The 20,062-nt window shown below is 45.1% G+C and overlaps 2 protein-coding genes across 2 annotated transcripts; both read right to left on the bottom strand.

Annotated features, from left to right (window-relative positions):
* Nucleotides 1-5,561: 5,561 nt before the first annotated feature.
* On the bottom strand, nucleotides 5,562-5,782 carry PHALS_01905 (uncharacterized protein; the record flags this gene model as incomplete). The annotated part of the gene is made up of 2 exons (XM_024716385.1): nucleotides 5,562-5,657; nucleotides 5,720-5,782. The coding sequence occupies 2 exons, from the start codon at nucleotides 5,780-5,782 to the stop codon at nucleotides 5,562-5,564; spliced, it is 159 nt and encodes a 52-aa protein (XP_024581989.1).
* Nucleotides 5,783-9,386: 3,604 nt separating this feature from the next.
* PHALS_01904 (argonaute 1) lies at nucleotides 9,387-12,170 on the bottom strand (the record flags this gene model as incomplete). Its single annotated transcript, XM_024716384.1, has 1 exon — nucleotides 9,387-12,170. The coding sequence occupies one exon, from the start codon at nucleotides 12,168-12,170 to the stop codon at nucleotides 9,387-9,389; it is 2,784 nt and encodes a 927-aa protein (XP_024581988.1).
* Nucleotides 12,171-20,062: the final 7,892 nt, after the last annotated feature.

Below are 20,062 nucleotides of genomic sequence, written 5' to 3'. Positions count from 1 at the left end.
AATGCGCAGCCGCCAAATCCGTATCCCAAGCCTTTTTGCTTTAGAGTTTTTGTATTTTTTGATCAAACTTTGCTGGCGACCCGTCGAATTCATTCGCGTCTCAAAGTTTCGCTTGTAAGTATAGCGAGAATAGCAACCTTGTGTTAATTACAGCTATTTCTCTGGAGAGCATGCAATATTTTTCACTGAAATGATGTATTGATAGTCTATTCTTTATCTGGCTGGCATGTTTGAACTACAAATCGGGCGGCCTCAGGAATTACCGGTTGCAAAATGTTACATTGAGATTTAACAATGCTGAGCAATTGAGTTTTATTAGCTCAATTGAATTGTCGCAGCTGTACTAGTGAGTGTACTTTTGATCTTGAAAATTGTTGACGAATGCGCGTGACATAATTCACTTTTGAAATAGGCGACACCCTCTGCTAAACTTGCTTAGTCGAAGCTGAATGCCTCTCAGTTGTGAGCTTACTTTGTTTTTCGTCAATTGATAGTATATGAGGATGATGTAATGGTTTCCGTTCAATGTCCATTTCTTAGCACGGAATCCTTAAAAGTTTATGTTTCTCATACGGTTCCCGAACGTTAAAGTTAGAATCTGGCGTGGTGAACTATCACAGTGTCTCTCCGACACTTCAATTTTGGAAACAATATCGAAGCTTGTGCCAACCATGATGTGACCAGCACTGCTTTCGAATTAGCTTACCGCACGATTGTTGTTGAAAATACAATTACTTGCTTTTCGATTTGTGATATTCATCGCTTGAGATCATTCATATGTTTATGATTTCATGGCTGGGGAATCATATTTAATCAGTTCTGCTGGAACTGCTTTGGCTGCTGCGGTGCTGATTTAATTGTTTTAAATGACGTAGGAACGAGTTTTGCGCAGAGAGGATGGCTTCAATCATTGCATAAAGCTATGCTAACACGGCTCTTGACGTTTGGAGCTGCTCAGCTTTGTATAAGGTGGACTTGCGATGCATTTTCCAAAAGATATCTCAGTGATGTAATGTTCTGGACTGCTAACTCAGTTAGGCCGTAGCCAAAACAAACGATTGTGCAAATCTAGTTGCATACCAGGAAGAGGCAGATGCGCTCTAAGGGCAAGACAAGCATGACTATATTGCATCTCGCACTGTGCTCACGGTGCCACACTTTCTTATAACCGGTCAAGCTTAGCAGAAGGATAGCTAGGTAGGTCAGACACCATGTAGCACGACTGCTATTGCAATCAAACATGTCGACGTGTTTGCTCCTGTGGTAAGGCTTCATCGTAAAGAGCATTAATTTCACAGAGAACTCTATCTGCAAAAGATTCTTGGAAAACTGTCACGAGCGCTGGTATACTGTCTGCACGAAACCCACGTGGAGCAGCATTTTTTCGGGTGGATTACTGGTATTAATTTATTGTGTACTTTGATTGCTGTTGTATTTTTCCGTTTTTATGAATGAAACATGTATCTAATCTCCATCCATATATTAACAAACCTTTTTGTCAAACAAAAACCGTCTTTCAAAAGTAATTATTAAGCTCGAACTGAACTTCTATGTGATGAGCCAACTTTAGACACCGACCCGCGATGCAAACGATCCTTCAACTGCAACCTTACAATTTGTCTGCTGATGCAGTGATTTGAAGATGGGACGATTCTCGTCCTACGCACCATTTACGTGCTCGTTTGGCTTGCTAAGGGTGTATTTCACAATATTTGACCTACGCTTAGTTTGAAGTGTCTTCTTCTTACCAGAAAGAATCATGCACGACCAGGCCCAGATCTCGGACAGAGTTTGGACCGATACTAGGGTTGTAACGGGATTACACGCACCCTTGTATGAAAGAGCGGGTCACACAAGATGGTTTGACCGATTACACAAGTTGGTGTAATCACACAATGGTGTGGCTACATCATAACAAGAAGCCACTTTGTGGCAGGGCTGCGAGTAGTAATGCATTTTAATTATATTTCAATTGAGTTTTACTACAATAATTAAAAAACCTCTGGTTTTAGATATTGGCGGCTCTGCTGCAATGGAAACAATAAAATACAGTTTCAATTTCGAACGAAAGTGCGTCTTTACCTTGGTTAAGGTCGTGAGTACTCTCCGAGGTAGCGGATTGCGATCCGCTACACTCGTACTGGTTCCTATAATAAACGTAAGATCGGTGACCTTAGCTTAGCTTCCTTTAAGCAAAGAGCTACGGCAGCCCCGCTGCAAGGGTGCTATCCATTTAGTATCGCACCCAGGGTAATGTACTCTTACTCGATTGCGATACTCCACCAACATACCAGCTGATATGCCTTTCAGCTTTGCCTTATGTTCAAGGGACAAAAAGACTAACGTGTAAGTACATCATATTAAGGTACCTATCCCGTAACTCGGTCAGCCGCAAGACGTAATTCCGTTGGGTTTACAATTAACGTTTTGTCCCGTGATTCTATCAAATGTGAGCTCTACGAGCACAAACCAAGTCAAACATTATTTCTTCAGCTGTATCCTTAAATTTGCAGCTCGAGCAGTTGCAACTATGGCAGTCGTGATAAAGGCCTAATTCGATGAATCAAACGTTATCCTTTCGATTGAAAGCAGTCTGAGTGAGCCATCAAGGCCAGACACACCCGATGTGTCTTTCCAAATTTCACGACGCTTTGCCGTGCTCCTTATGATTGAAGTACCCCCAGGAAAGAAACAACCTTAGAGTTCCGATGCTCTTTCGTGTCAGCTGCAAACACCATGCATTACATAAGGCATAGGGAAGAAAGAGTTATCGCTACGGATATGGCGATGAGATTCGCGTCGTTACAAATGAGCAGGACATAGCTGAAAATTGGTAACGTTTTTGTCAACACGCACCTAAATCAACGCGACTTTCGATTAAGTTTCTAATAGCGATCACGTCAAGATTATGAGTTTGATCAACCCGATCCAACAGGACCCGCTTGTCGCGCCGCAAAACGTCCATTGATCATGTGTATGCGTAGGGTTGCAGTTCAGGTTTGGAGCAAAAAACGTTCGTGAACTTCGATCTGAGGGTGTGTTGTGACTCTTTAGGCCACAAGGTCATCAGGAGTATTGTTACAGCCAAGTCAGCGACACGAAGTCAGTCAATGTCTGCTTCAATGCTGCGACTAGGCAACAATTGCGGATATCATTCGAAGATTGGATGACGAAGTCTTTTCGTCTTGCCTATTTTGCCTGGCCGAGGCTGGTTTCAGCAGAAATGCTGTTCACCACAAACCTCAATTACAGCTTGCTATTGTGATCTTGAAACGCGGCGTCGGCGTCGCGGCGGGCTCTCGCCATCACCTCCAGCTCGTGTCGATGTTTGTACTCATGATTATACCGACATAAATACCGCAATGTTGCGAGCTAGCGCAAGAATGCGATTTCTATCTTGTGGAAATACGAGGCGCCGCACAACCCAGTCGAATTGATTTCACAAGGTGGGCCGATATTGCAATTGTCAGCGACGCCAGAATTGTTTTGCTGGTATATCAGCTTAAATTCTCAGGAGAAAACCAGTAAAAGAAGATCTTTACTCTATCGATTCTGTTTTTTTTCAAGTACTCACCCCACAAACCTATTCATGCTTTGCCTTGCTCATCAAGCAGTACCGGTGCAGACGGCTGTCGCATGGCCTGCTCCTTGGTGGCTTCCAAACGCGTAGACCTCTTCGAGAGACTTATCGTGCATCCGTAGGAACATCCGTCCTTTGTTGAACGCCCTCCTACATACCCACATTAGTACTAATTGACCCCAGGCACCTAAGTGGCTCATCACTGATTCGATGTCCTGACAGGGGATCAGCTAAAGTATGTTAAGTCGCTACTTTATCTCAAACAGTTCCGAGGTCCGTATTGAGGTAGGATAATGCGATATGGTTTGAGTAGGCAAACAAAGAACACGTGATGTTCTCGCATCCGCTTAAGAGGTAAAAAAGTGTGGCTAAAGTATATATATGGTTGCGACCGTATGGTGTCTAGTATAGCGAGAAGGCAAACAAATTTGGCATTTTCCAAGCATATGCAAGCAAATTGTCCTCAATATATTTGGCGCTGATCCAAACATTTTCATTACCGACCATCGAGAGATTGATGCCAGGCAGAGCGAGCTAGTCATGCCCCACTGAAGCTTATGTGCAGAGAAGTCGCAGGAGTGTGAAATTGCAAATTTAATTAAAGCTTTAATGCCTCTGCAGATCTCGCTTATTTTTTTGCAAATTTGTGTATTGCCTGACGCTTTCGTAAAATGATTCTGGTTAGGTGTAGGAGGAGATGTCAATACTAAGCGACATGCTGATATCAGCCAGGTTACAAGTCGTGTTAAAATCAGTTAATTTATTTCGAAAGTTTGTACGTCAGTCCCCAAGACCGTGGCAACAATATCTAATCGCAATATGTAAATGTCAAATGCTTTAGAACTTTGACATCATTTTAGCAAAAATGATGTACATTTAAAAAATTCTCACGAACAGTCTGCAGACACGTGCGGTCTATGTATAATTTTGAGCTGATTTCCACAGAAAAAGAATGCTAGCAAAAAGCACTCACCGTCAAAACAGCTCGACTGTATCTCTGCCGGTAACGGTGTCGCTGACAGAAAATTGAAGGGGAAAATGTCATTTTCTTGGAGTACAAATACTAAATTTTCTGTATCACCGAAAATATGCCAGATAGGCCAATAATGAGATTCAACCATTGCGAATGATGAGCTCAGCCCCTCTTCTGGTATCCAAAGTGCCTTATCTGTTACTCAATTGTTGTGCAATTTGTCGCACATATTTCCCCGGAATACTGTCTCAAAAGTATATGCGGCTATAAAAATATTGCGGGTAAACAACAGCATCGAGGACATCTTCAATCACTTTCTTTCCACGTTTATAAAAATCATGCTCATGTCATACCCGTGGAGCTTTTCCACCCTGTATAGCGGACCCGACACACAAAAATATTTGACTCAGCAGTCCGACGACCTGACAAGGATGAACCACTCTTTCAACTTCAAACCTGCCCCTGCTATGACTTTATCGGCTCTGGTACGTTAAAGCGCGAAATAAGTCGGTTCCACTCTTCACCGGCCTTGGCTCAGAGGACAATAGCTCCTGACTGTTTTACTATTTCACAAGCGATGCAAGCATGGAGCCACAAACCAGCCAGTCAATCTCGTTTCGACAGAGATATACTTTGAGGAACCCAACTCACTGCCTCCTGTGCGCTCCAAGCTATACTCAAGGCACTTAAAAGTGTGATTGCTATCTGCTATTAGCTCAAAGAATTTTCAATTCCTTTTCCGCGTCGATTGATCTGCAGTTTCTGGTACTGGTAGAATCGTGACTCACCCCTGTCGCTTCACCGGGCGAGAAGCGCGTGGTCATAGCTGGTGGCGATCCAGCCACGCCACGGAAGGCATGAGCCAGTATCCTGACTGCTCTAGATACTTAAGAATAACCTTGAAGTCTTAACAGTGTCCCATCGCAAGACGCATGCATATCGATTTTATGCCTGGAGTCTTCAAAGCCTCCGCGTACTGCTTGCTCTGCTAATTCATAAGCAAACATATTATGGATGCATTGAGTTCGACTGAAGCTTAATATATTTGCTTTCTTTTTTCTGATCAAAGCGTCTTTTGGACGTGCGGCTCGCGGCCCACTTTGCCTCCGACCAACCTTTCAAAGATTTTAAATTTTCAATAATTTTGATATTTTGGTGTTATGAACATTCACAACCACATCAATTAAAACGTGAATTTGCATAATTTTAGCGTATCGACTTGATACCATTACATAAATTTGTAGGGGTTTTGTACACAACATTAAAAATATATTAGTTCTATTACAGTTTCATCGGCAAGGGTAATTCGCGCGTTACACAACATTTTTCTCAACGTTGCAGGTCGATATCCTGACACACTTTGATCTAGAGACAGCAAATTTGGTGGGTCACTTATCACCATGTCGTGGTATAGCAACAAACCGGATAAAATAAAGTTTACGATTAAGCTGGAAAATAGACTCCACATGGGGCTACCGTTTTCAGCCTTTGTGTACCTCTTCGAAACAACGAACGACGAAGCGATTAAAGCGTCTTATGGATCCAAATAAGATATCTAGATCCATTCAATAGTTGATAAGGTCTATTTCAAACTCACTGGCGGGTCGACGACAAGTTCGCTGGTGACACTCTTGCACAGAGGTGAATATCAACTTGTAAGACGCGCTGGAAATTCATTGGGGTTGAGCTCAACGATTGCCCATGGAACATGAACCAACATAACCATAGGCACCAAGTTCTTAATACAGCTCAATTTGAGGAGCTATGAATTCAGGATTAAATATATCTCGCTATTTTTAAACGGCTTTTTCATCTAGGATCCCAAATAAATGCGACAGCAGCTCCCTTATATTTAACAAACTAATATCATTGCTATATCATCGAACGTCATAAAAAACTATGTTGGTGCGCGTGAGACTAGCAGCGAAAGCTCATATGTACTGACTGTAACGTTGTTTGTTTGATATTAATGGAACAGCCAGCATACGTGCAGAGGACCGAAAGCCAGACCCCCGAGGGCCTTTACGGATGCGTCGAGTCGATAATGTTGAATGTATGACTTTGACTAGGTTTTTCTACTAGGCAAATCAAATGAGGCGCAAAAATTAGGACCCATTAGATCAGGCGTAGGTGCGCGGCTCTGTGGGACCGCATGTCTTTGCGTTTATCGTGTAGTGTGCATGTAGAATCCAGCCAAAACTTCTTGAATATTATTCTTTTTTCACTTCTACCTTCGTCAGCACAAGTGCCCGACTAATAGGTTTTACCTCCAACGGACAACGCAGCTACGGAGCCCCCCTCGCCCCTTTCGTGGGCGAGGAGCTACACGAAGAGAAAGTCGCACCGGACCTTGGAGGACTCGTGAAGCTGATGACAAAGATCATGGCCAAGGTCATCAGCTTCGAAGGCTCGCTTGGGATGCAACAGCAGGGCGTACCGATTAAGCCGCCTAGACATGAGGCCGGACTTGGTCAAAGCGTGTACCGTCAGGCATTGCAGCAAGGAGGCAGCCTGGGTATACATCGCATGCAAATGCATGAGATCGGCGCTAGAAATTCGGCATGGGTGCGCAGACGCCAGGCGTACATTGTGGACTTAGCAATGAGCATCAAGAGCGAGGTGCACCATCAATGCCTTATGGACTGGCTCCACCACCGCTGCAGCTGCACAGTATCAAGCGTACCACACGCCGCTGCATCTCAGCGAAAGAGTACCGCCGGCCTAGGATGCGAAGATCTACATGCATAATTTCGACGGCAGTGAGTCTACAAGGGACTTGGGAGCGGATTCAAGCAGTGGGCGCTGCTTTTTTTCGAGCAGATCGAGATGGCGGAGCAGGCGTGTGGCTAGCCTGGCCGGAACGATACAAGGTGAACAATTTCGGTCAGCATCTACGTGGTAAAGACGAGCTCTTCTACCATCAATTCATCATATGCTGGTGGGCTACACAGTCAATGCTTTGGTTCGTGATGGACCAAATGCACTTGTCGTTCAAGAGGACGCTCTCGACGAAACAGGGAGTGAAGCTGTTCGGAGCCTAGAGGGACCCACTGCGATCGTGGAATGAGCACTTTCTGTAGTTGAACGCTCTCATGATGGCAACAAACGCGTCGCCTGCATTGATACTTGAGAACATCGTCAAGTACTTGTTCTCAGCACAAACCATACATGGATTCCTCTTCCGGCAGAGGCTGATATGGCCAAGCTACTTCAGCGTGCGACGACACCGGTGGAACCGACGGTTACTAACTCAATCACTATTGGGAATTTTGCTGTGGATCGTGAGATTCACGCACCCGGGCATCATGTTCGCTGAACATTAAGCGACACGTCGAGCGCATGCGCCAACGATGGCGGGCTGGAAGCTCGCTAAGCGTATCTTTCGGTACTTTAGTGGCACCCGATCGCGCCAGCTCTGCAAGACAAGACCAAGAGACTACCGCTGCGGCTGCGCTCATACACTGACGCTATCTTTGCGGCTGACAAGGACGACAGGAAGTCTTTGAGTGCGGCGGTCGTCCAAGTGAACGGTACGACGGCATCATGGTGGCAGTGAAAGAAGCAGAGTTCTGTGGCACTATCGATAACAGAGGTGGAGTGCGTCGCTGCAACGGAGGACACACAAGAGCTACTCGAAGTGAAAGAGCTACTGGGTGAGCTGAACATCGCCATCAGGTTGCCTATGGACATACCGATAGACAAAAAGCGGCTATCGTGCAAGTGCAGAGCAAAACGAGCTCGGCCAACGCAAAGCACGTAGACGTCAAGCTAAAGTTCATCCAAGTCTGTGTCAAGAAGGGTGTCGTGGTGTTTGAGTATGTTGCTAGCGTTGAAATGCTCGCGGACCTGCTGACGAATTCGCTGCTGGCGCCACGAATGAAGGAGCTACGAGAAACGATCGTACTCGTCGACATCGAGTGATTCAAGAACTCCGAGGCTCTAGGGAAGAGTGTTGGGTATTAATGAGATAGTCAGCATACGTGCAGGTGACCGAAAGGTGGGTCTTTACGGATGCGTCGAGTCGACAATGCCGAAGGTACGATTTTGACTAGGTTTCGCGATTGAGACCAATCGAATGAGGCGTAGACATATAGATCAATCAGATCGGGCGTAGGCGCGTGTCTTTGAGGGGGCGCGTTTATTGCGGTTAATGTGTAGTGTGCATGTAGAATTCAGCTAATATATTCCTCACTTTTCACTTCTACCCTCGTCAGAAGTGCCCGACCAATATTGTTACCGTGCATCCAGCGCGTAGCAAACTTTCGCGCAAAGAGTTCGCTTTAAGAGATGAATGGAGGCTGGTTCTTACGCTTCGATCAGAAGCACCGAGGCGTTTAAGGTACCGAATTCCTTCATTTGTTGCAATTTCATGAGTGGCATACAGCAAGGTTCACTTCCATCTAGATTACGTTTAACTATTTCTCATATAGTCATTATCTAGAATGTGCGTGTCTAGCAGCCAATATTTACCACCGACTTTTCAACAATCTCACGGTACTCCGTAGCCCTTTAATTCTGAAAGAGGAAATTTACGTAAAATTTGTCCTGATTTAATGTCATTTTGCTACCTTCTATACAAAAGGAATAAAAAAATCAAGTATAATGCTCCAAACCGATCCGGTCACCTGCCATAGGTATAAATAAAATCAATATACATAAAATAAGTTTTACGTATTATCTTTACATTTGAGACGCATTCACTTGGAAGGTAAGTGCATATTCGTTAATATGTTTACGACCTACGTTCAATTAGTTAACTAAGCCCTTCCTTATCCACTCGCAACAAGACAAATGACAACTCGCTCTTCTCCAATCCACCCAGACGTTGTTGGCTCATACAAAGTACATTGCACCTTTCATGCTATCGTGCAGATTGTACATGCGCATATCCGTTTCCGCTGAAGACACATCAAGGCCTGAAACGGTCGAGGCAGTGTCACTGCCTTCAGCCAAGAAAAAACGAGCACGAAAAGCAACGAGATGCGAATAATATGCAGACGGGACCATCGACACGGAACGAGTGCAACGGGCAAATGTATAGCATAATTTGTAAGTGAGGATTTGCAGCTCATCAGCTGTAAAGCCAATTTCATTCAACAGCACGTGGTAGTGAGTGGGACGACTGGTTCCTTGCAGTCCACCGTGGCTCATCAAGTAAAAATCATTCTCGATTGGGTGGCAAATTCCAGTCTCCACAACTGTCCCTGCCTTTACATTGCCGCTCCGATCAGCGTCTTTAGGGTTGTCAGGAAACAGCCGAGTATGGTGGCGCTTTTGCACAATCACGAACGTGATTGGTGGCAGATATCCAACTTCCAAACTCTGACAAGCTGCACGTATAGCTGTCACTTCATGGTTCAAAACCATGCGAAACTGTCCTTCACTGACACCATCGCGATAAAAGACGATTCGATCCGGCTTGCCACGCATCTGCCGGTAAAACTGCTTCATCAGCTCAACAACCATATCCTTTAAATTCTCAATCTGCTCAACGCGATGGCCTTGCACGCGGATCGACGATGCGTGACGAATAAAGTTTGCGTCCATTGATGCCGTCACAGCGGCAATTGACGGTCGAGTTTTATCCATTGGACCTGGATGAGTCACGTCAGCACCAAATATTATTGTATGCGATTCTGATACCCGCGGGAGTGGTCCACTAATCACGCCATTCTTTCCTCCTAGCTTTGTGTTCACCTTCATCAGAATATTGGCGATGTACTGTGGACTGCACTTTGAAATATGCTTAGACAACATGCACTGAGATAGAATACCCATCCCTGTCTCACTGTCAGACATGAGCTTTAGCTCTCCGTAAGCTCGTGCATCCATTCTTGGATTAATCATCCAAATTATCTGAGGTGCAGTACGAAATGTTTGGGTAGCCGCCTTTACTGCAGCCTGGAATAGACCTCGCACTGAATCCTCTCGGCGTTGCTTCATGAGAACTGGTGGCAATTTTGTTGGACACCGCATCCCAAGCTGTCCCATCTGCGCCATCACAGCTTTAAAAAAGGTTTCAATGCTTGCCTGATTGCAATATCTAGCGTCCGCCATACTGATAACAGCCCACGACGTCAGCTGTGCTGGCGTGTTAAACTTTTTTCCGCGCATGTTCCACGCTCCATCGCGGGGATTTTCGCGAGCTCCTCCACTGTATTCGATCGTGGGTGGAGGGAGCTGGCGACCAGTTGTCTCCACCATGCGCGGCTCTACATTCAGGCCAAACGCTTTGAGCGTTGGATCGGTATCAAAAGTAGCCTCGCGAAACTTTTGTTCGATCGCACGTTTGCGCTGATCTGGTGGGGTGCACGTAAATTTAATCATATTGGCCACTTGGTTGTCCGTTGCCTTTCGAGGGCATTTCTGCCCCGCTATGACGTGACATACTTCCATTGGCAGGTAATTCTTTTTTTGAAGCGCACCCACGTGAAGACACGGTAACTTTGGGTAGCGAAGTCGCAGATTGTACGTCTTTTGGAAGTATTGAGCAACGGAGGGACGCTGTCCATCATCCATTTCAATGTACGTGTCTTGAGCACTGGTCTTGGTCAAACCATTGACACGGTAGCTGCGCTTCACTCCCGGACGATGCAAAATGCTCACCTTCACACCACGAATGGCTCTGCTAAAAGCTGAGTTTTGATGCTGTGCTAGCGATGCTGGAAGATCTCTTAAGCTAAGTGCGCTGACGAGATAATCTAGTACATCCATTTCTTCTACAAAGGCTGTAGCTGCCAAGTCCAGATTGACTACAAGTCGATTTTGAGTAGGTCGTAAGCTCTGAAAGTAGCCAAACCAGAGCTCAGCGCCTTCTCCAATTGACTTGGCTCCATTGCCACTGAACAAATTTCTTCCAACGACCGTGAATCTTTGCGAGGCTGAGTGTCGTAGCGCCACGTCCAGTGCTTGTATTGCATCATAAGGCGTATAGTTCAATTTGCCAGCAAAGAGCTCATCTAGTTGTTGCATGCGAATGGCTACAGGGTCAGCTTCCTTGACGACAGCAGAAAACTCTCTGTCTTTTTCACCGTCATCGCCAAGTTTGAGATTTTGGAACGTTTGCGTCTGGAAGGGCAGACGACGTGGCGAGTAAATATTCTTGCGCGCGTCTGACACCAACAGTACATCAGGAAATTGACGCTTTAGTTCCGCCATCAATGCTGTCATAATCTTATTTGCCAATGCTTTGGGTGGTCCATCGTTGCCAAAACTTCGGTCGACGATCATCACATCATAATGATACAAATCACCTGCCAGTCGAAAGTTTACCTTGAACAAATTTGCATAAACTTTTACAGGTTTCCCTGCCTTCCCAAAGCCTGGACGGGGCGGAAAGTGCGTGCGCACAAGCGGCTGCACAAGACTCGGCTCGTCTACGACGCGCACCTTTGCTTCCAAGTCCGAAGCGAGTGTTTGAACGCCAGAGATAGGAGTGGATGGAACCGGTGCCGGAGGTGGCACATTAGCACGTGAGGTGGGCGGTGGACCAGATGGACGGTCGGCCGCTGTAGACGCGCCACGTCCGCGTCCTCTGGCGCTTCCTTGCCCACGACCACGTCGTGGACGCCCGATCACTAGCTCAGAATCTTGATACTTGTTGCCTCGACCGGACATATTGCGGAATGAGCATTCAACCAACAGGATCTCAAAACTTCCTGCTACTTCACAGCAAGGGAGAACAAAAGTAGTATATCATGAGATACCGGTCTACTGTATGAGGTGTAGATTGGCTTTTGTGTCTAATTTCGAGATACGGCGCTTTTCGAAAAAGAATGTCGCGCAATAAACTCTAACGGGATTCAAAGTAGAATTAGGTGTTCATATGAGCACAAGTATCAAGCACTACCACCGGCATGATGAGCCAGTGTTCGCTTTGGTCATCTCTGCCCTTAAGCTGAATTTTAATTACCCATCCCAACCACTTCTAACGCCGAAAAAATCCTAGCATCTCCCTCCTAATTTGAGCTTAACTACTTAATGCAACTTTCTTCAATGAACCTGTACATTGATCGCAAAAAGGTACTGGCCATGAGTGACCTTGTCGCGAGGGCTCCAAGGTCTTGTCGACGAGCGTACCATGCGCCTTTAAATCGTTAATACTCGTGACAAAAGCTGCAAAGGCTATCCGAAACAGAATATATCCTAAATTTTAGCGTTGACTTCGTTGGTAGATATGATACTCACCCGGTTGTATCACATTAAGGTTTGTCGTTCACCCGATTATTTCTACCAGATGATGACAATACGCAACACTTTTTAGCTCTGGAAGAAACGCATATCATTTTTGCAGAGCTGATATAGTGGACCATGTTCCCCATGTTTGGTCCCTTCAAGTCGGTGAAGTATACATTCCTGATAGATGGATCTGGCATTCAAATTTAAGGCAATTACATAGATGACTAACGCTCCCAGCAATTTTTTGGGACAAATTGAATTAAATATGGCACAACGCGCCACGGCATCGTTGGGACGCATAATTTACGTCGCACTCAAAGAAATCTGATGTTTTGAATTGTACACATCTTGATGTATCATACTTGGTATTCTTTGCGGATGAGGGTCATGAGACTTTAAAGGAAAAATTCTTGGTAATTGCTTTACACATCATGCATGACAATAGGTAAGTATTGGTCTTGACAGATCTAATCTATGATAGATGTCATTTTTAATCGAGAGCGTAAGCTAAGCACTTAGGTACATCAAGGATCCTAGTTCTCGCTTCATTGTGAAACGAACAAACTCATTTTCTGTGGGTCAGTGTAGCGCGCGCCTGTTAAGTCATAGCTTCCCCTTTGTAAGATACGCAGCAGGGGGTTAAGACAAGTGCTACCAGATGCGACGGAGTCGCTGCGCACCTCGCGCGCACACAAAGCGGCATCAGGTGTAACGAGGCTGCTGCGCACAAGAAGTGGTACTAGATGATTCGGGATCGCTGCGAGAGAAAAGTTTGACTTTAATGAGCCCACTTTAAGCGAGCGCACAGAGAAGGAGGAGTCTTTCAACGTCTATTTTAAATAAACGTTTAACTATGCTCACTAACAAACTTTGCTTGCCATAAATCCCATAATTTTCTTGACGGAGTCACTGCACGAACCACAGTGTGCTAAGTTAATTACTTCGCCACTTTCACATTACAGTGCCTCTTCCCACGTGCATACTTGCATACGCTTTTTCGTGTAGCTAAAGAAGCATCTAAGAGATGCGAGGCTTCGCGGGGTGACAATCGTATGCCAGCTAGCGGTCATGGTGAGGATGGTCGTAGCGACTCGCCGAAATTTAATCTAACAATCCGCTCCCATCGGGTGAAAAATACGGCTCAACAGCTCGTTTTGCCTTTCCTCTCCATGGATGTTGCACTTCATGTCCGTTCCTTATAGCAAGGTGCTCTGTCACCACGTCGAAGTTTTCTTGATGGCGTCCAACTCGTCACCAATGAGCTAGACCTGGCTCAGTGAGCCCAGCTAGTGCGTTGATAGTCGCTCTGCAAATAATTTCTGACCCAACACATCACGATTTATCAGGTAAAATGTCTACCCTTGGAGAAGCAGCATTCAAGTAAATCTGCACTCCCCCTGAGAGCTGCACCTCGAGTGTTCTCTGCGTGCTGACGAAAGCACCGATAGTATTACACAGTATTTGCGCACTGGGTGTGTATGACGCATCTTCTTACCCGTCGGACAGCTCTATTCGCCAAATTCAGCAAGGTTGACGTGTGACCAGGCGTTCTTTATGCTTGTCTTCGCAGATGACGAATCACTACGTTGACGTCGAGGAGAAAGCTCATCTTCTCATGTCGTGCTGTTATTGGCTCTGCTTGTTTCCACGAGAATGCTATCACAATAACCCACCGATATCAGTATTGAACTCTCTTGCTAGTAGGAAGCGCGCAGCTCTGGGCCATACTGCATTTTCTCACGAGAGAAAACAAATGAGACTTCACCAGGTATTAAGAAGCAATGGCGCCGGGGCAAATTTGCCGAATGAAGCTCATTAGTTTTCGGAGAAAGTGATCTTTTCCACTTCACCAAATACTGGTAACAGAGGACCCACCGGCTCTCCGACCGTTTCACATGGACGAAGGTCAACATTGCTCATCGAGAGTACCGACGAATTGAGAGTCTTAACGTGCGACTGTTACTGACATGGACCTGTGATGATGTGTTTTTTATAAAACGCCATCTCACTTAGTGATGTAGGACGCCCCTAGCGATCCAGAGCCGTATCGATACCCCATAACAAAGATTAGCTCATTTACAATGATTCGTTAAGGTGGTACCCGTCTTCTCAGAGCACATACCATTTGACTGTTACGTAAGAGTGCGATGAAGGTACAACTCGGATGATCCCATGTAACACGCTATAGCCGTTTAAAATGGTAAGCCTGTTCGCTCGACCGTATAATGTCTGATATATCGCAGTCGCACCTCAATTTTATTGATTGCACATAATGCATGTTTAGGTAGCGTACAACCACGAAAAATAAATGCCCAAGCCCTTTTTTATGATTTTTTGCCTACTTTTGGAGCTGGCAAGTAGCTTCACATTCTGGCTTTCTGTTATAACGTCGCGTACTCGGCGCATACAGCTCAATGTCCTTGTTATAAAAACATTGATTTGCCACAAAGTGTAGCCTGACCGATGTCGGCGAGTCCACAGCTCCCTCGCTATGACTGTCGAGATGTCAACAAATCACGGGAGTTAGACAGACCATTCACTAAATGAGGTAAAGCATGCACTGCATCTTTAGAGCAAAACCAATGAGAGAAATCATCCCACCCCTCCGCACAAAGCATAGGAGAAACTCCGCCGCTATGCGATTGACTCGTTCCGTCTAGCTTCTGTTTGCGTAATGACATATCCAATTTGGTGCCCAGCACCTTGGATACATCTGCCAAAAATATGCTGTAAAGCAAATACAATGGCTATTAATGTCGATGCAATGGCTATGCGAGCGGAAAACGTTTTTTTAGGAACAGCTTGACTAAAACTACATCAGCAACGGAATCGCTGACAGCAGCAGAGAAGCTATGATTCTCAGGCATTCCATCGTTCAAGCGCTTTCTCGAATACCAAAAAAGTCCAAAATTACAGATTGCCAACATTCTACCGGAACCGACAGGTTGGTCGAAAACGCATGGGGCGAAAGTTTAAACCATTATTTGCACTTGCGCATGAAAGTGCTTTTCACCTAAACATATTCATATTTAGTACATAGCGCCGTTGAATAGTGTTTTTTTCTTTTGATTAGATTACACCTTGTGCTTCGTCCAGTATTCTATACATGGGATCTTCATGAAAAAGACCACGTGTAGAGTCACAGCAAGCCTCGGTATTAGAATAAAAGTGCAAACGTGCTAGCGAACGCTTCGATAAAGCTGAATTTGAGCTCATGAACCTACTTTCTGGAAAAGAAACACGAATCGCGACCAGCTCTCACATCATCAGCTGGCAAAGTCACAATTGTGACATGTGACACTTCACAGTTCGAACGACACAAAAGTGCATTCCCACCACAATTCTGTAACCTACTTGGAAGGTATCATTGGCATGAAAAGATAACCATTATTTAGTCTGTGCGCAACAGCGCATGATTTGAATAGATCACAATTGGCTTAACCGCAAGTAGGAGTACCCCCATCATAACAAGAGGATACTTTATCGAAAGCAGCTCCTTGGTATAAGATTTATTGTTTTTAACTTTAAGTCGCCCAGACTCAAACGCGATTGGTCGTTCTTGCTGTTTAGAATTAGACATGGCATGTAGCAAATGCTTCTGTATCAGAAACGGTAAAATTGGCCGATCCGGATTCGGAAAGCGCACAGTAGACTATCTCTCACAGCCTTAAATACAGTCTCAGCTACCACAGACCAGCACTATTTACACATGTTTTAGGGACAATGGTAAGGGGTCGGGAAATCGCGGCAAATTTCGCTATACGTATGCATTTGTACTGGCCGATGTTACCATGACCTTCAATTTCGCGGGATTCTAGCCGCAGGCCTTGCTTCTTAGCGATGCATTCCAATGCGACAGCCACTTGACTATATTGGCGAATAGCTAATCATAATGTATACACACCATCACCGCTCGCAAGTGTTTGATGCAGCTCACCACGTCCAAGGTCTCATGCTTTGCGACTACGGACGAATGCATCCTCGAAGCGGATCTGCGCTCAGGCACAACACACCTTGATAAGCTGCGTCACCAGACAAATGAACGTCAATGGTGCGTGATACAGCCTACTGGGCACTTTTAAAGCATCCCGCTCGAACTTATCATTGCAACAGGAAGGATGTAACTAACTGTTTATTCTACGCAACAACTAGATAATGAGCAGCGGCCGATCACGCTATTTTGGAGCACATCTGTCTAGAAACCTTGCGTCTGCACCGGACGCTGTGCACAAATCACCCTTGCCGTTAGCCTTTCTGACACACTGCCGATGCAAATTAAGAGTAATTTTATTTTATGCTTTGCATGGAGAAAACATTCCTCGACGTCGATTTGTTTCGTTGCTGAGGGTCAATTTTTCTGACGCAAAGCTTGGTTCCATAAACCGGGTAAATTCATGACATAGATTCCGATACAGGGTGATACTCGTTGTGGATTTCCCTTCATCACGTCATTTTAACTGAAGCTATGGATAGGAGAATTTAAAAAGTAAGGATAGCTGCCTCACTTCTCAGTGCTCTGCTCAAATATTCTCATTGACACATTCACGCATTACGAGCTATATCCTCAGCTCTTCATTTTGTACCAACTGAACCATTTCGGTGGCTTCACTTCTTGCAAGTCTTTGTAAACATGCATACGTAATTTTTAAAGCTCAATTAGAGCTGCAGTCTGAGGCAGTGAGGCGAGACTTACAATCAAAGCTGACTTGGCTGCTCCAAACATAAGTGAACGATCTTTCTAGCTGCAAGTTTATTGCTCCACACAGCTGGCACACCACACGGTAGTGCTGACTCAGCCGTACCGTTTCATCGTGACAAGAATGGATAACCCATCCGAGCTTCAGGTTCCTGGCACTTACACTTGCGCTTGACAGTTTCCCTTCAGCTCCATTGGCTCTGATACAAGAGGCTGCGACACCCAATCGTTTCCGACCCTGGCTCAGAAGGCTTAATTCTGGCTATTTTTAAAATCATAAACCAGATACACCCTAAGCACCACTTCTTGTTAAACATAGATGTAGCACGGAGACCGCAATATGCAACCGCTTCTCTCTATTTCATCCCAAAACTACAACTCACTGTTGCTTCTTCCTGTCGGATTCTACTTCATGCACTTGGCAACATCATGGCAAGACTATTTGAATAGTGCATGAGTTATTGTAGTATTGTGGCCACGCCTGAAACAGTTCAGACTTTTGTCAGCGGTGTGTTTATGAAACACCAAGGCACTAAAAGAGGAGTGCATGGCGCCTCAGTCAACCAGTCCTTGGATGACGATATATCTCGAATCCAAATCTTGGGCTAAAACGAGACAGTGTTTTACGCTGACATAGCTCGCAAACTTCAATTGAAAGTTCAACATAATCCTTATCACTTTTGCCATCATCACTTTCACAGGACGCGCGGATACTGTATCCTATTCGGCATCTTCAAAACTACCAACAAGACCCACAGACGATAATTTTATTTTGTAAGAGCTTCGTCAGCGACCTTGCCCGACCCCTGTACATTTCAGCTGCTAGCAAAGGAGCACGCGAGGTGCATGTGTTTTGCAATACTACTTGTAATACATCTGCAATTACTGTGGAGTTGCTCTGCAACTAGGAGAACACCTTCTCCTCATTATTATGGATGTTGTGCGTCGCCCCCGACGCTTCGTAGAGCTTTTGCTCCAGCTATACCTTGCTGCTTTTGCGACACAGAGGTTATTTTTTACCCGCATATAATGCAACACCTACCGTTTTCGTAAAAGAGTGCAGGTGGAAGCTGTAGATCTTGGTATGCATACCACCTGTTTGGAGACCTATCATGAAAAAGCATTCTACTACTGCCTTTGAAATAGGGCCTGCTGCCATTGCGTAAATAGAAGTCTGAAGCCGTTGGACGTAGTGTGCGAGATATCGCCAATCTTGACGGGTGCACACGAAGCTGGAATGCACCATATACGCCGTTTTAGACGACGCGTACTCCTCACTTTGAACTTTTCCATGTTAAGAATGCCCTTCCGCAGATTTACCAAAGGAGCTCCTGTTTTAGCGTGACCTCCTAGCTTGAAAACCGTAAGCTATTGACGCTGTTGCTACATCTGGAGCATGAGCGACTTCATCGTCTTATCAGCTTTTACCATTTGGGAGAGAATTCCCCATCTCTACCCCCGGAGGGTTGACGCTTGATATTAGTAGCCTTACCGTGGAAGCCAGTTGCGCTTCCACCAACATCTTGTTGAGGCCTTTCGATAGATGTCTCACGAGCGCAATCCTGTAGCTCGCGAGCACCTCCTGGTGGTCAAACACCGCTTCCGGCTCTTGCACCGTCAAGTAAACACATAGCTTATTAAAGGCTGTCCCATTGTGTCTAGTACAATTAATCGAAGAACTCGCGTTTCAATTTTGCAAGAAATACAGATTAAGTCGCAGGATTTTACTGTATGTGCAATGGGATTGCCGTGTCACTTGCACAGTGGAAGCTTTAACCAAAGAGCTCGTACATACAATGGCAGTCGTTGGGGCCGTCTACCATAGCTAGGGCGGAATCGAGGGCTTCCAAAGTGATAATATACTATCCAAGAGTAGAATGTATGTAGAATTGATTTCACGTATATCACAGACCTTTTCCTTTACCAAAGTATTGATACTTCTGGATACTTCTGTTGAAATGATAATCTCGTAATCGGTGTATATACACAAAAGTACAGCATTTGCCGTTTTGTAAATATTAATCGCCGTATGAGACATTTGTCAAGCACTCCTTGGATAGATACTAATCTTTTTTTAAAGTTTGTAACATCTATTCGCGAACAATCAAAAATATATGTAAACATAAATTCGCATGAATCTGGGAGTCGAATGAGACAGACAGACTTTTCTTACTAGATTCCTTTCTTATGTGGCAGTGTATACAAGGGTGACGACAGACTCATCAGCGACCCATTCGCTTTCTATGCACCTATAGGTATCGTAATCAAAGAGCGATGTAGACTGTTCAGTGAGTGTAATTATTCCACCTACAGTAGCCTCTCGACAGATACCGGCAGCTTATAATATAGATATTTATGCGATCCAAAAGCAGTGGCTCGATGGCTGTACTTACTCCACTGATGACCAGCCCTATATCTCTTAATTCAGTTCGGTCGTGTCCGATGCATCGACGAATCAAACACGAATCACCTTGTCTCGAATCCTCGTCGTGACTACTTAAGTACAGTAAGGTTACAGTACAAGTACAGCTCTTGATTGATAGCATCTTGTCACGAGAGTGCAACTGCTAGGGTGGACTTTACGGGAATCAAGCAGCTGGCTGGTGGGACGGGAGGAAGTATATGGTCTAATGTT

This window comes from Plasmopara halstedii, assembly GCF_900000015.1.
Source record: "Plasmopara halstedii genome assembly, contig: Scaffold_1651, whole genome shotgun sequence".
Lineage (NCBI taxonomy): Eukaryota > Oomycota > Peronosporomycetes > Peronosporales > Peronosporaceae > Plasmopara > Plasmopara halstedii.
The sequence above is the reverse complement of the archived record's forward strand: the minus strand, read 5'-3'. Positions and strand labels throughout refer to the sequence as shown.